General features: G+C 45.4%; 1 protein-coding gene across 2 annotated transcripts in view; it reads right to left on the minus strand.

The window, feature by feature from the left end:
• The window catches only part of Wwp2 (WW domain containing E3 ubiquitin protein ligase 2), a 117511-nt gene that overhangs the window by 14899 nt on the left and 87870 nt on the right, over positions 1-14742 (minus strand). For both annotated transcript variants that reach the window (XM_075977391.1, XM_075977390.1), the window contains exons 9-10: positions 11804-11893; positions 2388-2562 (exon numbers count right to left, since the gene is read on the minus strand). In XM_075977391.1, coding sequence (XP_075833506.1) covers positions 2388-2562; positions 11804-11893 — 265 coding nt within the window. The remainder of the gene's footprint in view (positions 1-2387; positions 2563-11803; positions 11894-14742) is intronic.

Genomic DNA, 14742 nt, shown 5'->3' on the forward strand with positions numbered 1-14742 from the left:
GAGCCAACTGGCATATAAATCTGATGCTTCAGGTTCTTTAGAATGTATAGATAATGCATAAAACATCCCAGGCTCTAGCAGTTTCCTTACTGATGGCACAGAAATTGAAACAAAAATAGTCATCAGCCTCTTCTTCGCTTTCTTGAAAAGAAATCTCTATAGTTGAGGCTGACTTCAAACTCAGGCTCACACTTCCTTCTTGCCTCAGCTTCCCAAACAGCTAGGACTACAGGTGTGGACCAGCGAACCAAGCTAACAACCCTCTTCTTAACCCTTGCTATTTATGTTTAGTTTCATTGTTTCTACCCCAGACTTCCTAAGATGTTGGCTCTCCCTCATTACAGCAGGTCTCTACTGAATTTCCTTGGCACCCTCCAGTTTCTAGCACACGGACTCCACTCACCACACCCTGAGTCTGAAGAAAGACAGACAGGAAAGAGTGAAATGAGACTGAAGAACACATGGGAAATCAGAGCCGGTGGACACCAACAGTAATTTTACTATTCATAGCTAAAGTGGATCACTTGATTCTTTTGGATATTTATTCCATAAGATACATCTTACAACTCAAATCATAGGAAAGGACACGAAGTGAAGGAAAAACAATAAATAAAAACTTTGCGTCATGACCAGAAAACCCAAAGCAAAGCCTTCCCTGGGGACTAAATGCCCCTATTCCTCAGCTTCCCAGGGGGTCCACGTGTGCTACACAGAGCAGAGGCAGAGAGGCACACAGACAGCACAAGGGGACTGATGCCTGGCAGTGCAGGTAACTCTGAGGGCAGAGCGATGTCCTTCATAACCAGAAGCACAAGTGTGACTGGGAAATGTCCCAGGGCTGGAGGTCCAGGATGCATGCCTTGAGCTAGAAAGCTCACGTGAGTTCAAGTCCCTTTGGGATTAAGCACAAGGTCCCTGTAATATTTTAAGATACAAATTCAGAAATAAAAATGTCTAGCCATCACAGCCGAGGGCAGAAAAGACTCTGGGAAGGCCAGAGGGTGCAGAGCAGAAGGCATGCATCATGTTTGCAGGATGGACCTGATGGAGTCAAAGTAAAATCCCGGTGCCCGAGGATGTGGTCCAAGGGCTCACGGAGGGAAGGATGGAGCCATCTGTTTCTGGAAGGTACAATCCGAGTCCACACTAGCAACTGGGCTGGTAGTGTAGACCCTGACTTCCTCCTTTAGTCGTCAGAGGACAGGCGGAATGAAGACAGAGGCGCCACCTAAACAGTAGCCTGTGGGACGGGTGCTAGTGCAAGACTGTGCTGGTGTCCTCAGTGGACCACAGCAGGAGCACAGCACAGAGCAAAAGGAGTTGGCAAGGGTGAAGCGAGCAAAAATATGGGCACGCTGATTCAGAGCAACAAACGCACCTTAGGCAGTGAAAAAAGAAAACATCGAAATACAGAGAACAGTAACCCAGGGAACATGGAAAAGGTGCGTATGGAGGGCGGTCCAGGAAGGGATGGCAGGAGCCAGCAATCCTGATGCCCTTGATGCCCATTTTAAACTATATTTCATGTTCTCTAAAGTGCAGCAAAGAACAAGATCTCAGTTTAAGCCCAGCAAGAGGAGGAGGCGGAGGTGGGGTGGGGAGGGGGCTGCTAGCACAGTATCAGTTCTTAGTCTTCCTAGTAAAACCCTGGGTCAAGGCCAAACCCCAACATAGCTGTATGAAAGCAGCCTTCTTACTTGTAACCAGGACATGGCACCATAGCAAACGAGAGGGAAAACCAAACGCGGCAGAAAACCAACAGAGACATTTTACACAGGCAAAAAAAAAAAAAAAAAAAAAAAGGTTCTTCAGTACAAGACGTCTTCTATTCACAGAACAAGGCAGCTCCCCCAGCCAAGCAGAGCAAAGCTCCATGATACTCAGAAAGAAAACGGATTTGGTATTTAAGTTTCACTTCTTAAGACAACCCCCCCCCCTCCAAATTTCTACCCCAAGGGCTTGTTAAAATGAGAGAGGCTGGCAAAAAGAAAAACTGCAGAAAGACCAAGAAGAAGAGAACCCGGAACTCTTCCAGTCCTACCTAGACAACCTATTAGAGAACTTGAAGTCTGGGCCAGAAGAAAAGAAGGTTCTTCTCATAGATTTTTTACAGTTTATAGACAAGTTGGACAAAAAAAAAAGGGGCCAAAGAAAGCTGTCTCAGGCCTTCCGGGTTTGGGAGCCAAGACCACTACGAAAACGAAAAGAACGATGGCAAACCCAGCTTCAGACACATTGATCACTGGTTCACTGACCCCAGTGAGAGACTTGAGGAACCTCACTGCCTTGAGGGAGGTCTGTAGTGTCGCAGCACTGCAGAGTGAGTGCATCTGCAAAGGCTCACGCGCAGGGAGTCACCCAGGCTTGGCAGGCCCTGGCCCTCTCACCTGGTAGAGGAATCTTTGGCTGAAGTGCTGCATGGCCCCCTGGAGCTGGTTCCGCTGGGACTGCCACTGCTCGTAGTTGCGCACGTACTCAGCGGTTGGACGCTGCCAGGTGGTTGTCCGGGTGTTGTGATCCACATAGTAAAACCTGCCTCGGGGGTCTGTGCGTTTTTCCCACCTGGAAACAAGGTGCTCATGCTGAGATGGGTACCTCACCATCTTTGCTGCCCCATGACCCTACCCCACCAAATTCTAAACATAGTCTTAGGAGGTCTTTTAAGGAAGTGATTAGTTGTCTGGGCCACAGGTAGGCATGTCGCCTACTGGGACAATCAAGATGAACCTCAGGGTATTTTCTGGGAAATCCTAGGGGAGAAAACAGTCTTCCATCTTTTCTGAACCTCACTTGTTCAGCTGCACAGTGAAGTTGGCTCAGTAGACAGCAGGATACAAACACCGGAGAAAAGCTGGGTTTAGGGCTATAGTGTTTAAACACAAGACCCAAGCTTCATTAGAAGTCAGGGCATCTAGAATTTTTCATCACATGAGCTGATAAAGTCCCTACAAAGCCTAAGTCAGACTGGGTTTTGATTTGTTTGTATTTGAGAAAGAGTCTCACTATGTATTCTGGGTTAGTCTGTAACTCACTCTGTAGATCAAGCTGGCTTTGACATCAGATATCTTCCTGGCTCCTGAATTTTTGTGATTTATTTCTCTAAAAGGACAGGCTATCTCTTGATGTCTTTACTTCCCTAGCTGTACGTCTCCCATACCCTCCCTCTAATGTAGGCTCTTGTATGTCCACAATACTGTGCTCCCCACTGTGGTCACAAGTCGTCTCACCCCATCTTCCTGACAGGGCTTTCAATGGACTCTGGGGTTGGGTACCCTGGGTGCTGCACCCATCCTCTCTTCTGGGTCAGCTTGCTCTCATTTGCTGAAGTAAGTGACACAGTACTTCCCACGTAAAGGCTCCAAAGTCGAGTTTCTGAAACTCACCCTATCTGAGGGATGTTAAAGCAATGGGAAGGAAGCTATTTCCATCCTCGCTGTGACGGCCCACTCCACTGCTGCTGTGGCTTTCTCGACTCCCAGTCCTTTCTATGTACCCTATTTTCCCCTCTGGAAGCTTCCAACATCTTTCTTGGCACTCTGAGATTCCATTAGATGTGGCTTGGGTGGGTCACTCTTCATTTTCCAGGCTGAGCACTGGATGTGGGCCCTGCTAATCAGGATACTTCGCATTTCCATTTTGGCAATTCTTTTCATTTTGGTTTTTTGAGACAGGGTCTCATATGTAGCCCTGGCTGTCCTGAAGCTCACTATGAAAACCAAGTTGATCTTGAACTCACAGAGATTCACCTGCCTCTGTCTTTGAGTGCTGGGATTAAAGGTATGCACCACCATGTCCACCTCATTTTTTCTCTTCCTTCCTTCCTTCCTTCCTTCCTTCCTTCCTTCCTTCCTTCTTTTTTTTATTGTTTATTTGTCTGTTTTGCTTTTCGAGATAGGGTTTCTCTGTGTGATAACCCTGGCTGTCTTGGAACTCTGTAGACTAGGCTTGCCGAGAACTCAACAGAGATCTACCTGCCTCTACCTCCAAAGTGCTGGGATTAAAAGTGTGCAACACCATTGCCCAGCTCTTTTTTTTTTCTTTCTTGCTTTTTTTGAGACAGGGTTTCTCTGTGTAATCATTTTTTTCTTTAAAATTTTTTAGATTATGACAAACAACGCTGCTATGAACATAGTTGAGCACATATCCTTGTGGCACGGTTGAACAACCTTAGGATATACACCAAAAAGTGGTATTTCTGGGTCTTGAGGAAGGTTGTTTCCTAATTTTCTGAGAAATCGCCACACTGTCATCCAAAAGGCCTGTACCAGCTTGCACTCCCCACAGCAATGCAGGAGTGTTCCCTTTATCCCCCAACTCTCCAGCATAAGTTGTCATCTGTGTTTTTGGTCTTGGCCATTTTAGTGTGTGTATGTATGCACATGTGTGTGCCACAGTGTACATATACACATATGGTAGTCAGAGGAAGTTTCAGGAGTCGACGGGTTCCAGGGATTGAAGTAAGGTTGCTGAGTTTAGTGGCAAGCACTTTCATCTTGGCAGCTCCCAGGTTTGGTAGTTTCCTATTTTTGTTACAACAGTCACTCCCTATTCTCTGTTTGTCTGGTCTCATACTTGGGTACCAGCTTCCCTAAATTTACGTTCTAATTTTCATGTCTCCAAACATTCTAATAAGTTTTGGGTTCTTTTTGTTTGTTTACTTTGACATAGTCTCGTGTAGCTGAGACTGTACCAACTCCTTATGAAGCTGTGGATGGCCTAAATGCCTCATCCTCTTGTCTCTATTTCCAAGAACTGAGATTATTGGGCTGCCATGTTGATTCATTACTGGTTAAAACCACTTGTTGCTCTCACAGAAGACTCGAATTCAAGTCTAGCACCCACATGGCAACTCATAATTGTCTATACCTCCAGTCTTAGGGATCCAACACCCTCTTCTGACTTCTCTAGGCACCAGACATGCATGTGGTGCACATATATGCACATAGGCAAAACACTCACACACATAAAATAAAAACAAACAAACAAAAAGAACTAACGTTACAAGTATATTATCACTATACTTGGCTTTGATTTTATTTCTATTGCCACACACATTAACTGTCAGTGGCTAGGGAGGAGGTAAAGTGTCATGAGGGAAGGATGATCAGGAGACTCTTGCAGCCTGACTATCAACCAGAGTGTTTATTTATACAGAGTTCAGTAAGCAGGAAGAGATTCACAATCTCTTGCTCTATACCAAGGCTATATTTTCATTTTCCCCAAACTTTTGAGGATATTAATTAAAATTTAGAAGCTGGGAATGGTGATTCATGTCTGTAATCCCAGTTTTCTGGAAGCCGAGACAGGAGAATCACTGTGAATGAGCCAGGAACAGGCTGAGTACTTAGGTAGGAGCTGCAGGCTGCATATGTCTTACTGAGGCAGAGGCTCCGCTAGCCCATCTGAGGGTCCTTGGACATCAGTTGCTGTTTTCCTACTATAGGCTGGCCAATTTCTCCAGCAAACAAATTATCAGAAAAAACCAACAAAACAAAACAAAACAAAACAAACAAAAAACCCTCCACTCTTTAACCTAAGGATGGTTTCTTCAGTTCATCCGTTGCTACAATTATGACTTGTGCCCCTAACGATGGTCTGGTTCTCTGAGAAGTTTTCAGGGCCAATGACAGTCATGTCTGTGTGTGTATATGTCTGTGTGTATGCACATGTGGCAGGATGCATGTGCTCAAACATGTACATGAGGCAACAGAATGGGAAAGATGACTGACAGCCTGAGACTTGAACTGCTCTTGCAAAGAAGCCGTGAGGTGACCTCCAGGCTTTCATCTCATACACACCCTCCTCGGGTCTTTGGTGCTCTGTGCTGAGATCCAGACAGACCTTCAGACCGCAGGCTTCCTCAGCTCTACCATCTGCCTGTCAGCAAAGACACCTGGGTCACTATCTCCTGTGTGCTGTCTGTTTGTCTGTCTCCCTCTCCTTCTATTTCCTTCATCCTTCCTTCAACTTCTCTGATCTTCTGGCCTATACTTCCTATACTAGGATTATAGGCATGTGCTTCTATGCCTGGCTATGTCTTATTTTTGAACATTTGTGCTTTTCCTAAAATGAATTTATTGCCATTTTAGCAAGTTTTCAGGAAGAATGTGATAAATACATGTTCAGTCCACATGTTTACCTAGAAGTTATCTGCTGGGTGAATTTCAAATTTCTTAAGACATGTGTGTGTGTGTGTGCACATGGGTGTGTGCACATGTGTGTGCACATGTGTGTGTATGCACATGTGTGTGTGCACATTCACATGCCACATGTTTACGAGTGCTCTAGGAGGCCAGAAGAATGTTGTGGATTGACTGAGAAAGAGAGAGGAGGTCACCCTGTATGGCTAATTTTGGCCAGCTAGTAGCTAGCTCTGGTGTCTGATTCAAAGTAAACTTTATTGGCAGTCTTGGGAGTGTCAGCGTGTGATCAAATATCCCACAACAGAAGAAGGTACAGAGTCCTCTGGAGCTGAAGTTACAGATGCTTGTACGTCACCTGACATGGGTGCTAAGACCCAAACTCAGCTCTTCTGGAAGAACAGCAAGCATTCTTAACAGTTGTCAAGCTGTTAACATCTCTCTATTCCAAAGTTTCAAACTTCTAAGCTGTGTAATTTCATTATTTATTTCCCTATAAATCTTGAGAGGAGTCATAATCTTTAAGAACAGAGCTGAGTTAGCCTCCTCACTCTGGCTCCACCGAGCACGAAAAACAAAGGCTTGACAGGGCACACCTGGAGCATCCAGTTTGACTTGAATCTTCCACTCTGGCAAAACGGTTTCATGCACCACTCCCTACAACCTTTCATATTCCCACCGCACCTCCACTGATGCCATCCTCCTATGTAAGAATAGCCCTCCTACAACTGTCTGTGGGGCTTGCTAGTGTCTGCCTCCCCCCTGCCGAGCTCTGGTCTGAGCATTGCTCAGGACGGACCAAAGAGCACCTGATGCAGCCTTGGCTACAGGCCCAATACTTTGTGCTCCAGAATAAAAGGACTGCGCTGCACATATGTTGCCAGGAATTTGCTATAATAGGGTAGCCATAATAGATCAAGTATTTGTAGGGTTAAGCCAGCCCCTTTAGGGGGTGTGTTTGCCTCGGGCAAATGTATACTGATAAATCGGGCCGCGGCTAGTCCCTTTTCCTGCCTCCTGTGCTACGCGGGAACCTCGGTTCTGTAAGTTTATTTAGCCATTAAAGCTGTATATATTCTTTAATATCTGCCTTGCATTTATTTACACCGATACAAGTATTTGATTCAGTCTTGTTCCTTTCCTTTTTTTTGGTTTTTCAAGACAGAGTTTTTCTGTTAACAGTCCTAGCTGTCCTGGAACTCGCTCTGTAGACTAGGATGGCCTTGAACTCCTGGAGATCTGCCTGTCTCTGCCTCCCGAATGCTTGATTGGTGTCCCATCTTAATATGTAATGAATAATAAGACCCTAGTCATTCTTAGAACCCCATATTTACTTTAGCTCTTCCAAAATGTTCAATAGATCAATGTTTACACATCAACTAGGGATGATGACACATGCCTTTAATCTTAGCATTTGAGAGGCAGAGGCAGGAAGATCTCTGAGTTTGAGGTCAGCTTGTTCTACAGAATGAGTTCCAGGATGACACAGAGAAACCCTGTCTCAAATAAAATGAAGGAAGGAAGGAAGGAAGGAAAGAAGGAAATGAAAAGGAAAGGAAAGGAAAGGAGAGGGGGAAGGAAAAGGAAAGGAAAGCCCAAACAACAGCTATACTTCCTATAGACCAGAGGGTTCAGAGACAGTAACAGTACATTTTACAGCATTCTTGTTCTAAAGTTTAAAAGTGCAAGTCATACTGTTAAGTCAACACTTGACCTGTGACACATTTAGGGAAATACAAACGTTGACTGTGTGTTGGAGGATATGGAACAATAAATACTGCTAACTGCCAGGACCAAAGCCCCATCTCAGCCAACATGGCAGTCCTACACAGAACTTAGGTCAGGTAAACAGAACTGTTACCAGGCAGACAAGCCTAAAGGTTTCCATTTACTAGAAAAGCTGAACCTCCCTTAAGCTTCCCCGAAAGGTCAACCACAAGACACCTAGTTCTGGATCAATACGGACAGTATGTATCAGCTCAGGCCGTCCCCTGCTGCCATACAAATGGGCTTCTCTGCTTCCCCACCACCTTGAGATGGCCTTTGCAATTTGAGCCCCAATAAATCTTTTTTTTTCTGCTTATGAAGTGGTCTGGTTCTGTAATTTTGATGTACCATCACGAATACTAACAATATGGAGATTTTACCTTAGTGACTTTTTGTTATTATTGTTGTTGTTTTTTGGTTTTGTTTTGTTTGTTTGTCTTTTCAAGACTAGATCTCATTATGTAGCCCTGGTTGTCCTAAAACTCACTCTGCAGGTCAGGCTGGCTTCACTAAGATCTACCAGCCTCTGCCTTCCAAGTGCTCTGGGATCAAGGATATGTGCCATTATGCCTGGCTAATGGCATATTTTAGAAGTGTGTACTGAAATATGGGTAAATGATAATGTATATGATCTGCCTCAAAATAACCTAAACCAAGAAAACCAAGGAAAGTGGATGAGGGTTACAGATCACAGACTGGAAAGGTTTTCTATAAAGTAAATGTTTAAAGCTTTCTGGTACAGTCTGTGTTGCAGTTACTTGATTATGCTTGCTTGAAGAATAAAAGCAACCATTAGAAACATAAACTCAGCCCTCAGGAGACTGAGGCAAAGAATCACTAAAGGTTCATGGGCAGCCTTCATTACTTAATGAGACAAAGTGAGTTCCAGAACAGCCTGGGCTTCAGAGTGAGATGCCTGTCTCAAAAACCCAACCACTCGGGGCAGATGTGGTGACGCACACACAGCCTTAGCTCTAGACTTGGGACCACTCAGGGCAGATGTGGTGACGCACACACAGCTTTAGCTCTAGACTTGGGACCACTGGGGCAGATGTGGTGACGCACACACAGCCTTAGCCCTAGACTCGGGACCACTGGGGCAGATGTGGTGACGCACACACAGCCTTAGCCCTAGACTCGGGACCACTGGGGCAGATGTGGTGACGCACACACAGCCTTAGCCCTAGACTCGGGACCACTGGGGCAGATGTGGTGACGCACACACAGCCTTAGCTCTAGACTTGGGACCACTCGGGGCAGATGTGGTGACGCACACACAGCTTTAGCTCTAGACTCAGGAGGCAGAGGCAGGCAGAGCTATGTTGAGTTGGATGCCAGTCTGCTACATACTGAGTGCTAGGCCAGCCAGGGGTACATAGAGAGACCTTGTTTCAAAAACAAAACAAAATGCCAACCAACCAACCTGCTAACCAGCCACAAAAAACCCTCCCATAACCTCAGTGTGGCTCAGAGGTACCATGGCGACCACACCCAAGGCACTGGGTGTGAATCCCTAGCACTGAAAGGAGAGAAAAAAGGAAAGAAAAAGGAGAGTGGTTAGCAAATGAATATGGCCATGTTCCCAGAAAATATTTACAAAAATGGGTGGAGGGCTTGATTTCACCCACATGCTGCTATAAGGGGACAACTCGTGCTACAGATAAAACTGCCTACGACTATGTGAGGCTCATTATACCATTCTCTATACTTGAAAATTTCCATAAGAGTATAAAAATTTCCACCATTTCCACAATAAAATGTGGAAATTAAAAAAAAAAACAACTAAGAAGCCAATGTTTAACTTTGGTAGCCTTCACTTGACGTCGAGTCCAAGTAGAAAGAGAGCGAGCACTAGGGATGACGGATGAGGAGCACCACTCCCAGGAAAGAGAGCGAGCACTAGGGATGACGGATGAGGAGCACCACTCCCAGGAAAGAGAGCGAGCACTAGGGATGACGGATGAGGAGCACCACTCCCAGGAAAGCAAGAAGGAAAACCCAAGGCTCTGCTGGAAACTGGAGCAACAGCAGCAGGCCTGTGGAAATTTGTGGAGCCAGACAGTGAGGTGGGGACTGCCTGGCACACACTTAACAAAGCACAGAGGCTCTTCCCAGAGCCCCACAGCCACCATCCTTCCCCTAGGTACACTGGGAGGATGGTGTTCATGTTTATGCAGGCGCTCTTCATGGCTGCACTAGGTGGGCTGAGGGCGAGTCTTTCTTGAGAGCAGAATTCATTCCCTTTCGGAAGTTCTCAAGACCAGGAGACACATGTGGAAAGAACGTTCTGTCCCTGGCAGACAGGAAATCAAACCCCTTTTCTCCTTGAACTTGGACAGTCTTTCTTGGCCTTCGGTTTTGGAGAACTTCACTGTGTTCTCACCAAGCCCAGAGAAATTAGGAGCAACCTGCTTTGGGGGGCAGGCTGTACATGGAAATGTACATTTGTATACATGTTACATTTGTGTACATGTTCATATCTGCCACATGTATATGCACATATGTACGAAGGACAGAGGTTGACATTGGTGTCTTCCTCTGTTGCTCCCCTTATTATTTTTGAAGCAGGGTATTTTAGTGAACCAGAACCTACCAATTCAGCTAGACTGGCTGGCCAGTGGCCCCCAGGGATCTTCCTGTCTCTGTCCCTTTGGTGTTGGGCTTACAGGTACACACTGGCTTTTATACAGGTGTTGGGATCTAAATTCAGGTCTTCATACTTGCCTGGCAAGGACTCTACCAACCGTTCCATCTCTCCAGCTTTGAGTCCTGTTCCTCTTTTTCTTTTTATTTTAAGAGATTTTTAATTTACATTTATATGTATGTGTGTAGGTGTGCACATGTGTGACTGCTCCCAGAGTCTAGAAGAGGAAAATCAGACTCCCTAGAGCTAGAATTATAGGTGTTATGAGTAGTCAGTCACCTGATATGGGTTTTGGGAACTGAACCCAGGTCCTTTGGAAGACCAGTCAGTGCTTTTAATCTCTGAGAACTTCCCCAGTCTGTGGCCATCTTTCTTACTTACCCTATGCCTTATTTAACCCCAGAAACTTTTAAAACATTATAGTATATCCTAAGAACAAAGGCTAAATTAAGGGGACTGGATAGGAAAAGTCATTAAGAGATCCAGGGTGTCAGATGACGGTGGTGCACACCTTTAATCTCAGCACTCGGGAAGCTGAGGCAGGTGGAGCTCTGTGAGTTCAAGGCCAGGTCTACAGATCGAGTTTCAGGACAGCCGTGGCTACACAGAGAAATCGTCTCAAAAAAAAAAAAATCAAACAAACAAACAAAAAACCAGAGAGAGAGAGAGAGAGAGAGAGAGAGAGAGAGAGAGAGAGAGAGAGAGAGAGAGAGCAACCCAAACTAGAGTAATTGTCTGCTGCCTCTAAAGAAAGGAACTGAACTGTTGAATTGCCAGTCCTCATAAAGGTGTCTCCATACAGAAAGCTGACTAAGGGAAAGCTGAGAGATGGCTCAGAGGTTAAGAACACTGGCTGCTCTTCCAGAGGTTTCCAGCAACTACATGGTGGCTCACAACCATCTATAATGAGATCTGGTGCCTTCTCCTGGTGTGCAGGCAGAACACTGTAAACATAGTACATAAACAAATCTTAAAAAAAAAAGGAAGGAAGGAAGAGAGAGAGAGGGAAAGAGAAAGGTAAGGCTGTCTCCAGGTCTCAACAGCCCTGTCAGCACTATCACACAATAATGAAGGTCCTGCCATGAGTCGGGTCCAATACAATGCATGTGCAGTAAAGGACAGGCTGGAGATGGAGAGCGGAAGGAGGGGCAAGCCAGCAAAGAAAGACAGGGGATGACTGAGACAGCATGGCAGAGTGATAGACTCCCCCGTGGGAGATCCCTGGTACCCATTCCAGAGTCTCAGGCCTTACCCTGGAGGAAGAGGCCGCTCCCAGGTGGTGGTCTTGGTATTGTGGTCAACATAATAGACACGTCCGTTGGGCAGCTCTCTTTGTTCCCATCTGGAAAATAACACCAAGGGGATGCATGACACATACAGCTGAAAGGTACAGTCCCAGGCAGGAAGGAAGGCATTCACTGTCCATGGGCTCAAAAGAAAAACAAAACAAAAACCACAAAGATGACTGGTCAGCCCAGCGTCACACCAGTTCTATGCTGCTGCTGGAACCCTCCTGACAAGACTGCTGTGCATCCCTTCACAACAGAGAGCACTGGAAATCCCCCTGGGCACAAGCTTGCATGCCACGATCATTTTTTTTCTTTTTTTAAAAATTTATCTTTTATTATGTGTCTGTGTAAGGGTATATGCAAGTGAGTGCAGGTGTCCGAGAAAGCCAGATGGAGGAACTGGATCCTCCTGGAGCTAGGGCTACAGGCAGTGGTGTGCCATCATATCGCAATCTGGAAGAGCAGTATGTGCTCCTCACCTCTGAGGAGCCAGCTCTCCAGCTGCTCTGTGAATTGTTCAAATCGGTGCTTCTTGGGTATTATAGGATCAAAGATTCCTTAAGAATACAATGGAGGGCCGGGCGGTGGTGGCGCACGCCTTTAATCCCAGCACTCGGGAGGCAGAGGCAGGCGGATCTCTGTGAGTTCAAGGCCAGGCTGGTCTAGTTCCAGGACAGGAACCAAAAAGCTACAGAGAAACCCTGTCTCCAAAAAAAAAAAAAAAAATACAGTGGAGGGGCTGGAGAAATGGGTCAGAGGTCAAGAGCACTGAGTGCTCTTCCAAAGGTCCTGAGTTCAATTCCCAGCACCCACATGGTGGCTCACAACCATCTAAAATGAGGTCTGGTGCCCTCTTCTGGTGTACAGGCAGAACACTATACATCATAAATTAATACATCTTAAAAAAAGATTACAATGGAAACAGAGAATGTTTTCTTTCTAAAATGAATTCCTAAAAAAAAATTTGGAGGGAAATGGGAGGCATTGGCGGGGAAGAGACAGAAATCTTAAATAAATAAATAAATAAATAAATAAATAAATAAATAACAAACCAGACTGGCAGAGTTGCCGACACATGAGACAGGTAGGCTTTTAAAAAGATTAAAAAAAAGAAAAGAATTCCCAACTCTCTACAACTAACATGACACACAAGTCCCCTCTGCCCCTAAGCATGCATGCATGTATACACATGTATGTATACACAGTAAGGGCTGACGAGAGATATTCTCAGACAAGTCATGCTTCCTGGAAGATGATCATTCTATAAGAGCTGCCTAGAAGACTCGTAGGACAATTGAGCTGTCTTGATGAGGCTCAAACTGCCTGGGATTCCTGAACAAGACACACTCCAACTTCTCAACTGCCTGTAGATTGTGTATTGAGCTCCATGTGTCCATGTTTCATGAGCCATCAATTATAATGGAGGGGTAATTTGAGTGATATAACTGTCTTTGAGTCATTTCTAACCTTATAAGTAACCCTTCACCCATACTACAGTAAACAAACTCGATAAAACTCATTGATTTAGAAAAAAAAAAAAAGAAAAGAAAAGAAAAGAAACACTGACAGGAACTGCCCCATTCAAACTTACTCACATAGAAATTATCCACACTCAGGCTGGGCGGGTGGTGGCTCACGCCTTTAATCCTACCACTCCGGAGACAGACAGGTGAATCTCTCTAAGAGACTTCAAGGACAGCCTGGTCTACAAGAGCTAGTTCCAGAACTGGTTTCAAAGCTACAGAGAAACCCTGTCTCGAAACCCCCCCCCCCACAAAAAAAGAGGACTATCTAAACCCCAAATAGAGAACTCAAGGTCACCCTCAGCCTCGCAGTAAGTTAAGGATGGCTCGAACTACACCAAACACTGTCTTGAAATTAAAACTGGGTATCTACTATATACCCTGGTAATAGAGCACACGCCTGGTTCATGCCAGGTCCTGGAATATAGTCTCAGCACTGTAAGAACATAAAAACAGGGTCAGATCCTAATAAGAGCGGTCTGCTCATTTTGCAAAACCGTTCACGATACTTTCATTGGGTGTCTTCACCCCATTTTTTTGAAACAGGGTCTTGATATGCAGTCCATGCTGCCCTCAGACTTTCCTTACCATCCTTCTGCCTCAGCCTCTTGAGTGCTGGGACTTACAGTCATGTCCTACCAAACCCGGTCTGGAACACCCCTCTTTAAAAGATAAAGTATCTGTTGTAGCAAACGGAGATCTAAAAAATGAACAACTGGCACTGGTGACTCTGCTAAGGGTCACACTGAACTAGTGCTGCTCCGGGGCTGTCTAGGAGTCAGCACCATGGCCGCAGACATCAAGACTAAAATAAAAAACTACGAAACACCCAACCCACAGCATAAGCAGACCAGGAGCTGCTGGCAGAACTCCCTGGAGCCACACTGCTGGGAGACGACAGTGACTGATAAGGCTTTTGGGTGACTTGTGTGAGTGGTACCCCTGTGTGTATCATGGGCCTCAGCTGGGATGGCTGCAGAGCAGAGAGCACATTTCCTGGGAAGAGCTGACCTGGCTCCGCCCACCTCTCCTCTGTTCTGTTTTTCTTTTCTCCTCAGAGAGTAAAAAGGGGACCTGGATTTATGATAGTCCTTACCCTGGGACCCTGAATCATAATGTAACAACTAATAAAATTCACTGAAAAAGTTAAAAGCAAAAACCCTGAACATATTTTTCTTTTATTCCTAAAACCCTTTCAGTATATAACTCATCTTATATGCAGTTTCCATTTGAAACAAAGGAAATGGTTTTATTATGCCTTGCTTAATATTTTAATCTGAAGATAGGCAGATACTTGAAATTCCAGGCAATGGATGCCTTTAATCCACACAGTGGTACAGAACTGCCAAGACACATGAGCTACCCCTCCCCTCCCCTCC

Source organism: Microtus pennsylvanicus, chromosome 6 (genome assembly GCF_037038515.1).
Source record: "Microtus pennsylvanicus isolate mMicPen1 chromosome 6, mMicPen1.hap1, whole genome shotgun sequence".
NCBI classification, from domain to species: Eukaryota; Metazoa; Chordata; class Mammalia; order Rodentia; family Cricetidae; genus Microtus; species Microtus pennsylvanicus.